Here is a 15,000-nt window from a genome sequence, read left to right on the forward strand (position 1 = left end):
CCTCCGCTTTCATGAAACCGAGTCAAGGCTAAATTCATCCAGGATAACTGATAAATCCCGGCTTAATCCCTTATCTTGGTTTTGTGAAACAGGCCCCTGTTTGTGTAGTTTGGTGAATTGTTGACAGAGTTAGGGTTAACTAACCCTGCAGTCTGTAGAACACAACTGTAATCTGATTACACCAGGGATACATTACATTGATCACTTCATAACATTCTGCACAATGATTTATTTATTTACTACTCCTATCTGGGGTCCGTTTCAGGAAGCAGGTTTAGTGAAAACTCTGAGTTAGTTAACCCTGAGATGAGAGAAACTCAGGGTTTCTTCTCTCTCATTTCCTCATTCATTCATTCATTCATTCATTCATTCATTCATTCATTCATTCATTCATTCATGCAGTCTGTATCAGGCACATTTTAATGCAGTTTGTTATCTGCAGGAATAAAACAACGTATTGGTTTATGTTAGGCAGATTATAAATCGTGTTTTCCTCCAACATGTCCTTTAGTCGAGGATCCCGGTGATGAAGAAGCTGTATTACTTCACAGAGAGTTATGTCAGGAGATGATGTTGAGTCCTGACTAAATGGATTTTCATTTCCACATAACCGATTTGAGAAGTATTTTTTTTAACACAGTCCATCAGATATGTAGATACCTTATCATCCTCATATCACTAACATCCACCATCGTGGACATGCTTTAACATCCCAGCTGATTCTTTGTGCATTATGTTTTTTTGCAAACAGCAGTTTCCTTTATTGGTGATGATCATACTGTAATAGTGAAGCCACGTAGCCGTCAGAACAGTGGGACTCGCTCTGAAACGTCTTTTAAACGTTTTTGTAGTGTTCCCTGGACACAAACCAGTGAGAGCCATTAAAAAGAAATAAATGATTATAAATTATAGTTCTGTTAATGATCATGGTGCTGCAGCCTCAGAATGGGATATAGTAGTAGCCTAGCTTACTTTTTCACCCGCAGGATTGCACCCAAATGAAATTATAGGTGTAATACAATTCCAGTTTTCACCAGTAATATTATAAGTTAACTGTGATTAAATATGAAATTAATACACTGTTAATGCTTACGCATTGACTCGAGCAGCAATGTTCTCCCACAACAATTCTCTGTCTGTTGCAGCAGCAGCCGCTGTCTTACTTTTTAATGAAATACTAATAAAAAATAAAATAAAATAATTCAAACCCGCTGTTTGTTCTCATGAGTATTTCCACCGACCAGATTGTTTGTGGTTGTTACCATGGTGAATCGTAGTATCATGGCTCCATTCATGCTGCCTTTTTATTGTGGTGGTGAACCTACTCTGAGTTGATTTAACTCAAATCAGCTGTTCTGGAACTGAAAACTCAGAGTTTCCCTCTCAGGGTAAATCTACTCAGAGTTCAGGTCAGACTCAGAGTTAACCCTCCTTCCTGGAACAGAGCCCTGGTTATTTACCTGTTTATAATAAAGGTGGTTATAGTGAACATATTATTATTATTATTATTATTTCTTATAATACTTTGAGTATATTTGAATGTGTATTTGTGTTATTCTGATGTCTCCAGTGTGGATTAATAAAGTTTATTTTATTGTTTTAACTGGTTCAGTGAAGTCGCTCCACCTACTTATTGATGTTTTAATGTTTGTAGTTTTTAAATTAAATCCATGTTTTAATGCTTCTTGGATCCTATTTCTTACTTTCTTTGTTTAAATACAATAAAACATGTTTCTTTTTTCTAACTAGGATGTTTCAGTACTTTACCTTAATAAATAAATCATTTAAAATCACCAGTCACTGAAAGCAGCGAGTCAATGCTTTGAAATCCATTTATACAGGGCTGATGAGATCGGTATTTGATTATGGGTGTATAGTGTATGGGTCAGCTGCTAAAACATCATTAAAGAAGTTAGATGTCATTCAAAATCAAGGTTTGAGGCTTTGTTGTGGGGCAATTAAGACCACTCCAGTGGCAGCAGTTCAGGTAGAGATGGGGGAGATGCCTCTCCATCTTAGAAGAGACCAGTTGTCTCTTGTGTACTGGGCGAATTTGAGGGGTCATGGTGACAAACATTTGAGTCAGTCAGTTCTATGGCATTGTCAAGAAAGAGAGAATGACCTAATTAAAAGTTTTGGATGGACAATAAGGCAGAAGGTAATAATGATGGGAATCAGTGCACTGAAAATAAGCCCTTCAGTTGTTTATCCAGTTGTTCCTCCTTGGCTTTTGTCAGAGGTTCCAGTGGACTTAGGCTTATTGGGGGAAAAGGAGGTTAATGAAGTGGATCATTACAGGGTACAGAGATACATTTCAAGGAAATATAAAGACGGAGTCATTATATACACTGATGCATCTAAGAAGACGGATACGAAAATGGGAATTGCTTATGTTATCCCTCAATTAAACATTGGATCTGCTAAAAGAATTAATGATGATTTAGCTGTATACACAGCAGAACTGTTAGCAGTATGGATGGCCTTGATGTGGGTAGAGAGCAATAGACCTAAGCAAGCTGTGATTGCCTCAGACTCCAGCTCAGCTTTGAAAAGCATCAAGTTTCTTCACTCTGAGTCTAGACAGGACATAGTGTATGAAATATTGCAACTAGCTAACAATCTGATTAAGTCCGGTATTAGTACTACATTTATATGGGTACCTGCCCATATAGGTGTAGGAGGTAATGAATTGGCAGATAAGTATGCAAAGAAAGCAGCAGAGCTGCCTGATATAGAGGTGGATATTAAATACAGTAAAGCTGAAGTCAAGAGTATAATTAAAGCTAAAACAAATAAAAAATGGCAGTTTTTGTGGGACACTGAACAATCTGGGAGACACCTGTATAGCATTCAAGAAAAAGTGGGGAAGAACAGGAATACATACAGAAGTAAGCAAGAAGAAGATGTGGTGTCCAGAATGAGGCTAGGGCATACAGGATTAAATAGAACATTATTTATAATGAAAAAGCATGTTGATGGAATGTGTGAATATTGCGATAGTCAAGAAACCATAGAACATGTAATTATGTATTGTCCTAAATACCATCAAGCCAGACAAAGATTGATTTCACAACTGGGTGAAAACCAGATGACATTAAATTTACATGATATACTGCAAAAAGGATCAGGTGAAATTTGTTTTTATTTTTTGTTTTCTTTTTTGAAGATAACTGGGTTATTAGAAAGGATTTAAGAAAGTGTAGGTTGACCTCTTGATCCACACTCCAGTCCAGATGGTGGCGGTAATGCTCCAAAAAGCTGGTTGCCAACCGCCATTCAAAAACACAAGAAGAAGAAGAAGAAGAAGAAGAAGAAGAAGAAGAAGAAGAAGAAGAAGAAGAAGAAGAAGAAGCAGCGAGTCAACAACAACAAACAAGTTTTCCCCAATAAACTACACTACCCACAATCATGTGCGCGCCTTTCAGTTCCGGGTCGCTGAGCCGCCTGTCAGCAGCAGAAAGGTGAGCTAAATGTTCGGCTGTTTTCTGTTTTTATAACTTCATAAAGTCTTTAAATATATTTCACAAGGTTTCACAGAGCGACACGCGACATTATGTTGATATTTAGGACCGGAAACGGCCGTTTATCAGCTGTTAAAGATCGATATTATATTATAACCCTTCTCATCGATATTAGTGTCAGACAGCTAACATTTAACCTTTGATTCCCCCGGTTATTAATAACATATATGTTACATGTTCCATGTTGTATGTCACAAAGTGATTATATGCTATATGTGTTGTATATTATATCATACATAACGGTTCACATGTTGTGTTTTATGTGTCTAAATAACTGATAGCTGACGTCAGCTGTTACATAACTCACCGTCAAGTAACGTTACATTTACTCAACTGCTGCTCCACTGTACTCATTCGGAGGTACTTGTACTTTACTAGAGTATTTAACATGTTCTGCTGCTTTCTACTTGTCCTCCGTCTCCGAGTAAATATTGAACTTACACACAGAATAATGATGGGTTAAAAATAACCCAACTTGGGTTGTTTTATAACCCAAACGCTGGATCACTATTGCCCGGACCCCATTTTTTTAACCCTTTGAAAAAATGTATTATATTACATTAATTAATATCAACAATAATAATAATAATAAGTTTATTTGATATAGCACCTTTCACAGACAAAGTCACAAAGTGCTTCACATGATAAAAATTTGTACAAAACATAGTAAGTTATAAAACTAAAAAGACTAAAAACAATCATTAAAAAATCATCATTTTTATATACACGAATCAAAAGCAAATTTAAACAAGTGTGTCTTCAGCTGCTTTTTAAAAGCTTCAACAGAGACTGCAGAACGTAAGCCAGTAAGAAGGGCATTCCACAGGTTAGGAGCCACCGCTTCAAAGGAACGGTCACCTCTAGTTTTTAAACGGGTGCATGGGACCACCAGTAGTCCCTGGTTAGAAGACCTGAGGGACCTGATAGCAGGGTACAGATGGAGCAGGTCAGAGATATAAACAGGTCTAGTCCCTGGTTAGAAGACCTGAGGGGCCTGATAGCAGGGTACAGATGGAGCAGGTCTGAGATACAAACAGGTCTAGTCCCTGGTTAGAAGACCTGAGGGGCCTGTTCGTAGTGCACGAATGGAGCAGGTCAGAGATATAAACAGGTCTAGTCCCTGGTTAGAAGACCTGAGGGGCCTGTTCGTAGTGTACGAATGGAGCAGGTCAGAGATATAAACAGGTCTAGTCCCTGGTTAGAAGACCTGAGGGGCCTGTTCGTAGTGCACGAATGGAGCAGGTCAGAGATATAAACTGGAGCCTGACCATGCAAAGCTTTATAAGTCAGAACCAAAACTTTAAATTTGATCCTGAAGTTAATCGGAAGCCAATGTAATGCGTATGAAATTGGAGTGATGTGCGACATCCTGCTGGACCTGGTCAGCAGCCTTGCAGCAGAATTCTGGACTATTTGTAGACGGTCCTGGGACGATTTGCTGAGACAGGTGAAAATAGAGTTGCAGTAATCAAGCCGAGATGAAATAAAAGCATGAATGATCATCTCAAGCTCAGAATGTGAAACAGCTCCTCTAAGTTTGGCAATATTTCTTAATTGAAAGAAGCATGTGCGGGTCAGTGATTTGATATGTTGATCCAAGTACATAGTATTATCATTATCATATTAATATCAACAATATAGTGGAACTGGTGCAGTTCATATCACTCAGGTAGGAAAACATTCAGAGCAAAACAACAATTACAAATGAACTGGCTGAACATTCAACAGGCCAACAGTCAACAGGTCTATAGTGAACAAATTCAAGAAATTCAAATTCCTATTAAAAAGCTGTTATTAAGGCAAGACACTACAGGTGAATAGGCTAACATTTTTAAATAATAGATATCTCCATGAAACTTCCTCAGTTGATTACTTACACAAGTATATAAAAAAATGTATTACAAGTTTTTGAAATGTTTATGTTTAATTATGCAAATTAGGCATTTTCTCATTAAATATGCGCGATTTTGCATATATTTTCGGTAGATAGATCTGAACATATGATAAAGCCAGGTGCAAAATTCTTTTTTCATTTTGTTTACACACAAGATGAAAACAAAATTACAGAGGGATTTCAGGATATCTGCTTTCATTACCTAGGAAATCAAAATATACTGTCCATAGCCCTAAAAAAATCGATTTTCGCCATGTTTTTTAGCTTAAAATTTCACATACATCAGGGCAGGAATGATTTATTAACAAATCCCTCTGTAAATATCTTCAGAATACTACTAAGTGTATAACTGGAAAGTTTGGTGTACATAGGTGCTACATAGGCTGAGATGTTTATACTGGAGAATGACAAAAAACTCATTTTGGGAAAACGGCATTTAAAGATTTAAATAGTGGAATTTAATACATTTCTATTGGAAAAATTGCTCAAAAACAGAATAAATGCTCAGGCCCTTAGTGATAATAATATAGAATATTTCAAGCTCATGAAAATTGATTATTTAATAAAATGGCAGGCATACAAGGCCTACAACTGCAGTAACTCAATGAATTAACATTGGCGTATCATGCACAAAGTTGCAGACAAAACCCACGCTGGACAGTTGTATGGACACAGAACAAGACCAACAATGGATGTCACAGCTTTTTAAAGTCTAACTGTCCATTCCAGCACCATATGTATTTTAGCTGTGCTTAGACTCTAGACTATGTTTTACACTGGCAGCTGTGACGGCCTCAGCTTTCGAGGTCCTGAGCATATCAGTTTCTCTCATTGAATTGACCGTCACAACTGAGCTCTGAAGCCACAACTTCTCCATAACAGAAAGCATGGCAGAGGCTCCTTCATGGCCATACTTGCTGCTGCTCCAGAGATAAGATAACTAACCAGAACCAGTCCTCTCAGTCAGCTGATGGTGAAGATAACTAACCAGAACCAGTCCCCTCAGTCAGCTGATGGTGAAGATAACTAACCAGGCTCCCATCAGCACTGGTTCATAACACAACAGAACAAAACTAATTATGACTCATTCAAAAGACCAATATTTAGAACATTGGAGAAAGCAAACAAAGTAGACTAAATTATTATTTGACAGATTATCTTCACACTGTCAGAGATACGAAGAAGAGACGGATCCTGACTAAATATAGGCTCAGTGACCACCAGCTGTGTCAGACAGACAGGTCAGAGAGAGAGACAGGCTCAGTGAGCACCAGCTGGGTCAGACAGACAGGTCAGAGAGAGAGAGACAGGCTCAGTGACCACCAGCTGGGTCAGACAGACAGGTCAGAGAGAGAGACAGGCTCAGTGACCACCAGCTGGGTCAGACAGAGATACACTTCCTCCTCCACTGGGAAAAACTATCTTCACTAAGAGATTTACACTTTGAAAAAATAGCCAAAAAAAGTTAAGACCAGAAGAGAAGCTGGTAGTTCTCCTAGGAGAGGTGACAGCAGCTCCACTGACAGCTACATATGGATCTGCCTGCTACAGCCTGAGGGACTCACACCACTTAGGATCCCAAAATTACAGATCTGTTTAGTAGCCTATTATATAGTAATTATATTATACAAAACTGTAACTGTTGTGTAATGTAATTGTTTTGTAATATAGTGTGTTGTATCGCAATCAGTACAGTGTAATATATATGTGACAAATATTTAATATATGACATGTAGGCTATGACTTTCTGTAAACTGTTGAGAGAGAGAGAGAGAGAGAGAGAGAGAGAGAGAGAGAGTCTGATTACCTCCGCTGTCTGAACACTCCTGTTTTCTGAACGACAGTTTAAACATCGACGTACTATGTGAAGTCATTTCATCATCTGCTGTCTTAGTTTGTGATCCCCTGTGTCTTCTTGCTAATAACAACTGTTTTCTTCTTCTCTGAGGTGATTTTCGGCCGTTTTCGACGCACTTCTTTCAACATTTTGAGCTACCGCGGAAATGTCAGAGCGCGTCACGTGACGATTCTGAACGAATCACGTTGTCAGAAATTGGCATCAGCCAATGAGATTGCACATTTAGAGTTAAATCCCCCCTTTTACTTTCACGATTGGTTGCTGATAAAAAGGAAATGACCATATTTGGATCCGACAGCATTGTACAGGAGAAAGAGAGCTTTCCAACGGTATATGTGATGACAGGGTGCAGACAGCGATCGCGGAGCAACGCGATGATTTAGAACGCCAACTTTTGTTGAATTTAGGTGAAATCTACCGCCGCAAACAGACAAAGTGTAGTAAAATAAAGACCTAAATGTGTATTTCGGACTTTATTTCACCACAAGTCTGAAAGAAGACATGTTATTGAAGACAAAAAGCCCAAAATCTCAAAATTGACCAGTGAAAAAAAAAACGATGTTTTTGCCTGCCGTGTCTCGCCTTAAGAGCCATTAGCTCTACTTGCAAGAAAGTATTCTACTTAAAATATTTTTTTTACCATTTTAGACTCCCCTCCTGGCATTTCATATATTACAGTCTGTATGAATTCCCACACATGTTCACACTGCTTCGGGTATTTAATGTCAAAGACAAAGAATGCCACGCACACACACACACACACACACACACACACACACACACACACACACACACACACACACCCCGCAGCCTCATAGTAGAGTCACTAGCTCAGCTATGCTGTGGATGGGAAAACAAATATTACTTACCTTTTAAATCTTTCGACAAGGTCTGTCAGCTGCCACTCTGTCAAAGTGTTAATGACAAAGCTGTCCATTGATCTGAAACCAACACAAAAACCTGTTAACAGATAAATATGCCCTGTTTTGATTCAGGAAAAGAAAAGACGGTATAATTTAGTTGTGTTCGTTCAGCAGGCTGTCCTCTGTCTTTATTAACAGGATTTATAACTTTCTCTTTTCTTTTTCTCTCATTTTAACAAACTTCACATCTTTTTCATATTAAACTTCTTATTCACAAATGTCACAAATTTACCATTCACATTGTAACACAAAAGGGTCATATTTTTAACCACTGAAATAACAGGATATTCTATGAACTTACAAGTCTGTTTTTAAGTCACACAGTACTGAATATTACCAACATGGTTGTAACCTGTTGCTGTAAGCTGTAGTTAAGCATATTAACTTGCTTCTCCTTTCACCCTGCATAACACATTTATCAAACCTTAATAAACAATACATTTTTACAAATACACATTTATATTAACAATGTCAGGGAGTTGTGGTAAAAATAACTAAAAGTACGACATCACGGCTGCCATCTTGTGACTTCGTTTAGCTACATTACGGGAGCTAGGGAAACTCTACCAGTGTACAGAAATTGTAAGTTTCTAACCCAAATCACACACAGGCACACACATTTTCTACCTCAAACTTTATAAAACCATTTGGAACATTATCTGATAGTGCTTCGAAACATATATGGTGTAGTAACACACACTTACTAACCTGTTTTGATTCAGGAAAAGAAAAGACGGTATAATTTAGTTGTGTTCGTTCAGCTGGCTGTCCTCTGTCTGAGGGACGGAAGCCTTGGCCGTTGTTACATCTAACGCTCACCTAACGATACTCCACCTTGTGGCGTAAGTGCATAATTACACTTGTAAAAGTATACACTGAAATACATGAAAACCTGGTCTCTTTCACAGAAAAATACATATAATAAGATTTCAAACATAACAATTGTGACCATACATTTGCGGGTGTCACACATACATGTAAATTGTCTATGTTTTTACTTCACAAGAATATTTGTGGCTGCTCACAGCATAGCCTTCAGAGCAGTGGTTCCCAAACTTTTTATTATATATTTCTTAACCCTTCACTCAAGTGGCCCTTGTCGTTTGCCAGGCCGCCATTTTAAATAAGAATTTGTTCTTATCTATTGTGGGTCACCACATTACTTAAATAAATGCACATAAATACTTTAATCAGTCAAACACTGTGTTATGCCTTCACATTTCACATTAAAAGCTTCAGGAAAAACAAGCGCGTTCATTTATAGCCAGTTAAAATATTATAGCTAGCAAAGCAACTAACTGACAGCCTGTTGGCTAGTTAACTAGCTAGCTAGCTAGCTAGTTAACTGGCGAATCACCTGGCTAGCTTGAAACTAGCTGGCAAATTAGCCTGGCGAACTCAATAAACATGACCATATGCCCATGGGCATTATGAACTTCATTAATTCATTAATATAATTCAGACCAAACGGATAAGCTGTAGGCTATCCGTGCTTCCATGATAACGGCTAGCTAAATGGCTAACGTTAGCTACGTTGTTAGCCAAACCAACCAACTAGCCTCGACAATATAAAGATACTACTTTAATAGGTAACGCAACACAGACAATGTGAATTAGACATGTAGCTAGTGTACACAAACCTTTTATTATTTATTTGCCTCGCTGGATGACCAGTCAGTTTCTCTGCTGTGGCGAGCGCTCGTTGTGTGGACTCTGGTGGACTCTGGTGATGATGTGATGACGTTCGAAGCACAAACAACCCACGTGCTGGGTCAACCGATGTATGTTGGGTTGATGGATTTTGACTCAACGCATGAGTTGCACAAAATAACCCAAATTCCATATAAATAACCCATAATGGGTAAAACATTTCATAACCCAGCGGTTGGATAGATGAAATAATCCAGCTGTTTTTAGGGTGTAGTTAAGTCTTAAAACAACAGAAAACTGAACAGAGTTTGGTTGGGGGAGGAATAGTATTAGAAGTACATTTACTCGAGTACATTCTGAGGTACTTTACGGGAGTATTTCATATTCTGCTGCGTTACTACATCTCAGAGGGAAAATACATATAATCAGCTGATACATGTTTTATTAAGGATTAAGTTATTAAATAAACTCCCCCTTTCAGGGTTGGGCATCGTTTGGATTTTAACAATTCTGATCCTGATTCTGATTCTGATCCTGATTCTGATTCTGATTCCGGTTCTTAACAATTCTGATCCTGATTCTGATTCTGATCCTGATTCTGATTCCGGTTCTTAACAATTCTGATCCTGATTCTGATTCTGATCCTGATTCTGATTCCGGTTCTTAACAATTCTGATCCTGATTCTGATCCTGATCCCGGTTCCTTCTGATCCTGATTCTGATTCTGATTCTGATCCTGGTTCTTTGAGGGGGGGATGAAACGGGTCTCGTGCTTATTTCACAAATAAGAGGAAAGTTGTATTTTGAGTCATTGGTGGTTTGCAGTTTTACAGCGTAAAATAAAGCCGGACTAGAGCGCTGCTTACTGAGCTCCACGGCTGCAACACAACAAGAGCCTGGTCGCTACGGAAACCTAAACGATTCCAATAAAGAAACGATTCCACTGGAAGTAGGAATCGGTTCTCGATGCCCAACCCTAACTACAGCTAAACATTAGTCATTAAACCAGTTATAATATATTAATAAACCAGTTATAATATATTAACATCATTAAAGTCATTAAACCCAGTTATAATATATTAATAAACCAGTTATAATATATTAACATCATTAAAGTCATTAAACCAGTTATAATATATTAATAAACCCAGTTATAATATATTAACATCATTAAAGTCATTAAACCCAGTTATAATATATTAATAAACCAGTTATAATATATTAACATCATTAAAGTCATTAAACCAGTTATAATATATTAATAAACCCAGTTATAATATATTAACACCATTAAAGTCATTAAACAAGTTATAATATATTAATAAACCAGTTATAATATATTAATAAACCAGTTATAATATATTAAGAAACCCAGTTATAATATATTAATAAACCAGTTATACTATATTCATAAACCAGTTATAATATATTAATAAACCAGTTATACTATATTCATAAACCAGTTATAATATATTAATAAACCAGTTATAATATATTAATAAACCAGTTATACTATATTAACATCATTAAAGTCATTAAACCAGTTATAATATATTAATAAACCAGTTATAATATATTAATAAACCAGTTATACTATATTCATAAACCAGTTATAATATATTAACATCATTAAAGTCATTAAACCCAGTTATAATATATTAACATCATTAAAGTCATTAAACCAGTTATAATATATTAAGAAACCCAGTTATAATATATTAATAAACCAGTTATAATATATTAATAAACCAGTTATACTATATTAACATCATTAAAGTCATTAAACCAGTTATAATATATTAATAAACCAGTTATAATATATTAATAAACCAGTTATACTATATTCATAAACCAGTTATAATATATTAACATCATTAAAGTCATTAAACCCAGTTATAATATATTAATAAACCAGTTATAATATATTAATAAACCAGTTATAATATATTAACATCATATATAGTATTCTGATTATTATTAGAGTTGTTCTTCTATTCTCCCAAATGTTTCCAGCAACGTTCAAACAGAAAAACTTTATTTAAACTAACGCTGTGTTTTTGTAGTTTCAGGTTAGTGTGTGTGTGTGTGTGTGTGTGTGTGTGTGTGTGTGTGTGTGTGTGTGTGTGTGTGTCAGTTTGTGTAGTTCCAGGTTGATCTGTGTGTGTGTGTGTGTGTGTGTGTGTGTAGTTCCAGGTTGATGTGTATGTGCGGAGCGCTGCGATGCCCCTCGAGGTGCGATGGCCTTTCCCACAATGCCCTGCTCTGGCGTGGAGGATCTCCAGCTCTCTGATCATGGGCATGGTCGGCTCCTACTCGTACTTCTGGACCAGTAAGTTCATTCATATATATATATATATATATATATATATATATATATATATATATATATATATATATATATATATATACACACACACACACACACACACACACACACACACACACACACACACACACACACATTTTCAGATACTCAGGTACGGTCCTTAAAGAGATATGTATCTTGTTATATCCAGATGTTTATATCCAGATGTTTAAAGATATATGTATCAGGTTATATCCAGATGTTTAAAGAGATATGTATCAGGTTATATCCAGATGGTTAAAGAGATATGTATCTGGTTATATCCAGATGTTTATATCCAGATGTTTAAAGAGATATGTACCTGGTTATATCCAGATGTTTAAAGAGATATGTATCAGGTTATATCCAGATGTTTAAAGAGATATGTACCTGGTTATATCCAGATGTTTAAAGAGATATGTACCTGGTTATATCCAGATGTTTATATCCAGATGTTTAAAGAGATATGTACCTGGTTATATCCAGATGTTTAAAGAGATATGTACCTGGTTATATCCAGATGTTTATATCCAGATGTTTAAAGCGATATGTACCTGGTTATATCCAGATGTTTAAAGAGCTATGTATCTGGTTATATCCAAATGTTTATTTCCAGATGTTTAAAGAGATATGTATCTGGTTATATCCAGATGTTTATATCCAGATGTTTAAAGAGATATGTACCTGGTTATATCCAGATGTTTAAAGAGATATGTATCAGGTTATATCCAGATGTTTAAAGAGATATGTACCTGGTTATATCCAGATGTTTAAAGAGATATGTACCTGGTTATATCCAGATGTTTATATCCAGATGTTTAAAGAGATCTGTACCTGGTTATATCCAGATGTTTAAAGAGATATGTTCCTGGTTATATCCAGATGTTTAAAGAGCTATGTATCTGGTTATATGTAGATGTTTATATTCAGATGTTTAAAGAGATATGTACCTGGTTATATCCAGATGTTTAAAGAGATATGTATCTGGTTATATCCAGATTTTTATATCCAGATGTTTAAAGAGATATGTATGTGTTATATCCAGATGTTTAAAGAGATATGTAGCTGTTATATCCAGATGTTTAAAGAGATATGTACCTGGTTATATCCAGATGTTTAAAGAGATATGTATCAGGTTATATCCAGATATTTAAAGAGATATGTATCAGGTTATATCCAGATGTTTAAAGAGCTATGTATCTGGTTATATCCAAATGTTTATATCCAGATGTTTAAAGAGATATGTACCTGGTTATATCCAGATGTTTATATCCAGATGTTTAAAGAGATATGTATCTGGTTATATCCAGATGTTTAAAGAGATATGTATTTGGTTATATCCAGTTGTTTCCTGGCAGTGTGTGCAGACAAACGGAGTGCAAAGCAGTAAATTTGTAACTTGTATTTTCAGTGTGTATTAGTACTTTAGTCTGTGATGTCTGTGTCTCCAGAGTACATGAACTGTCTGACGGTCCATAACCACGAGGTTCTGTTGGATCTGGTGGACCACCGGCCTGCTGACACGCCGCTCCTCACGCTGTCCAACCACCAGTCCTGTATGGACGACCCGCACATCTGGGGTAAGAACCCCCTAGACCTGCTGCACCCACACATCAGGAAACGGGGAATAATATTAATAACTGTAATAATACTGATCTGTGTCTGGACAGGTGTACTGAAGCTCCGACAGCTGTGGACCTTCAACAAGATGCGCTGGTGAGTTTGAAATCTCCACACCTTGTTTACTTTAATTTAAAGTCGATTATTCTGTTATTATTAACCTGTAACCGTGCAGGACTCCAACAGCTTCTGACATCTGCTTCACCAAAGAGCTGCACTCGAGATTCTTCAGCCGAGGGAAGTGTGTTCCCGTCTGCAGAGGTGAGTTCATGTCAGCGTTAGAAACCTTATCTTCTGTCTGTTGACTCGACGACACATCATGGTCTGTTTTCTGTAGGAGATGGCGTTTACCAGAAAGGGATGGATTTTATTTTGGAGAAACTGAACGGAGGAGAATGGGTGCACATTTTTCCAGAAGGTTTTTAACCTCCTCACATTTCACTCTTCTGTTTCTGTAGCTTTAGTTTTAGTTTTAGTGTGAATTAACTTCCTCTCTCCTTCCTCCTTCAGGAAAAGTCAACATGACCCAGGAATGTATTCGGTTAAAGTGGGGTGAGTACAGAGCATGTTGCTGAGTCTTTCTACAGTGTAAAGCCTGATTTATGGTTTTGCGTTGGTAGATATGTATGTAGGTACGCGTGAATACAGACCCGTAGCCTGACGCGCACCTCCCCACAAATGTAACTTCACGTCGCAGCAACGCAGACCGCAACAACTGTGATTGGTCCACTTGGCCGTGGCTTGGTAGCATTGCATATCCCCCGACTCATTTCCTGGTTCTCCTTCTCCATAAACAACATGAAATCAAGGAGAGGGTTAACTTCTCCTGGTTCTCCTTCTCTATAACAACATGAAATCAAGGAGAGGGTTAACTTCTCCTGGTTCTCCTTCTCTATAACAACATGAAATCAAGGAGAGGGTTAACTTCTCCTGGTTCTCCTTCTTTATAACAACATGAAATCAAGGAGAGGGTTAACTTCTCCTGGTTCTCCTTCTCTATAACAACATGACATCAAGGAGAGGGTTAACTTCTCCTGCTCCAGATGTCCCACCGTGGTCAGAAAGAACAGGGGAGACACTTTGTTTCTCTCACTATGACTCTAGAGTCACTACTCACTCTGAAGATAATCACTGTCTCTCTACCACACACACACACACGCATGCACGCACACACGCACACACACACACAC

General features: G+C 37.2%; 1 protein-coding gene and 1 long non-coding RNA gene across 2 annotated transcripts in view; one reads left to right on the forward strand and one right to left on the reverse strand.

Annotated features, from left to right (window-relative positions):
* The window catches only part of LOC116060437, a 12,897-nt gene extending 1,751 nt beyond the window's left edge, over positions 1 to 11,146 (reverse strand). The window contains exons 1-2 of the long non-coding RNA XR_004107505.1: positions 10,678 to 11,146; positions 10,316 to 10,320 (exon numbers count right to left, since the gene is read on the reverse strand). This is a non-coding gene — a long non-coding RNA (uncharacterized LOC116060437). The remainder of the gene's footprint in view (positions 1 to 10,315; positions 10,321 to 10,677) is intronic.
* The window catches only part of taz (tafazzin), a 20,208-nt gene continuing 8,572 nt past the window's right edge, over positions 3,365 to 15,000 (forward strand). Inside the window, exons 1-7 of the mRNA XM_031313993.2 lie at positions 3,365 to 3,461; positions 12,034 to 12,175; positions 13,642 to 13,770; positions 13,861 to 13,906; positions 13,986 to 14,071; positions 14,148 to 14,228; positions 14,321 to 14,362. Of these exons, the coding sequence (XP_031169853.1) occupies positions 12,067 to 12,175; positions 13,642 to 13,770; positions 13,861 to 13,906; positions 13,986 to 14,071; positions 14,148 to 14,228; positions 14,321 to 14,362 (493 nt within the window). The 5' untranslated portion in view covers positions 3,365 to 3,461; positions 12,034 to 12,066. The remainder of the gene's footprint in view (positions 3,462 to 12,033; positions 12,176 to 13,641; positions 13,771 to 13,860; positions 13,907 to 13,985; positions 14,072 to 14,147; positions 14,229 to 14,320; positions 14,363 to 15,000) is intronic.

The sequence above is a fragment of the Sander lucioperca genome, chromosome 12, assembly GCF_008315115.2.
Source record: "Sander lucioperca isolate FBNREF2018 chromosome 12, SLUC_FBN_1.2, whole genome shotgun sequence".
Lineage (NCBI taxonomy): Eukaryota > Metazoa > Chordata > Actinopteri > Perciformes > Percidae > Sander > Sander lucioperca.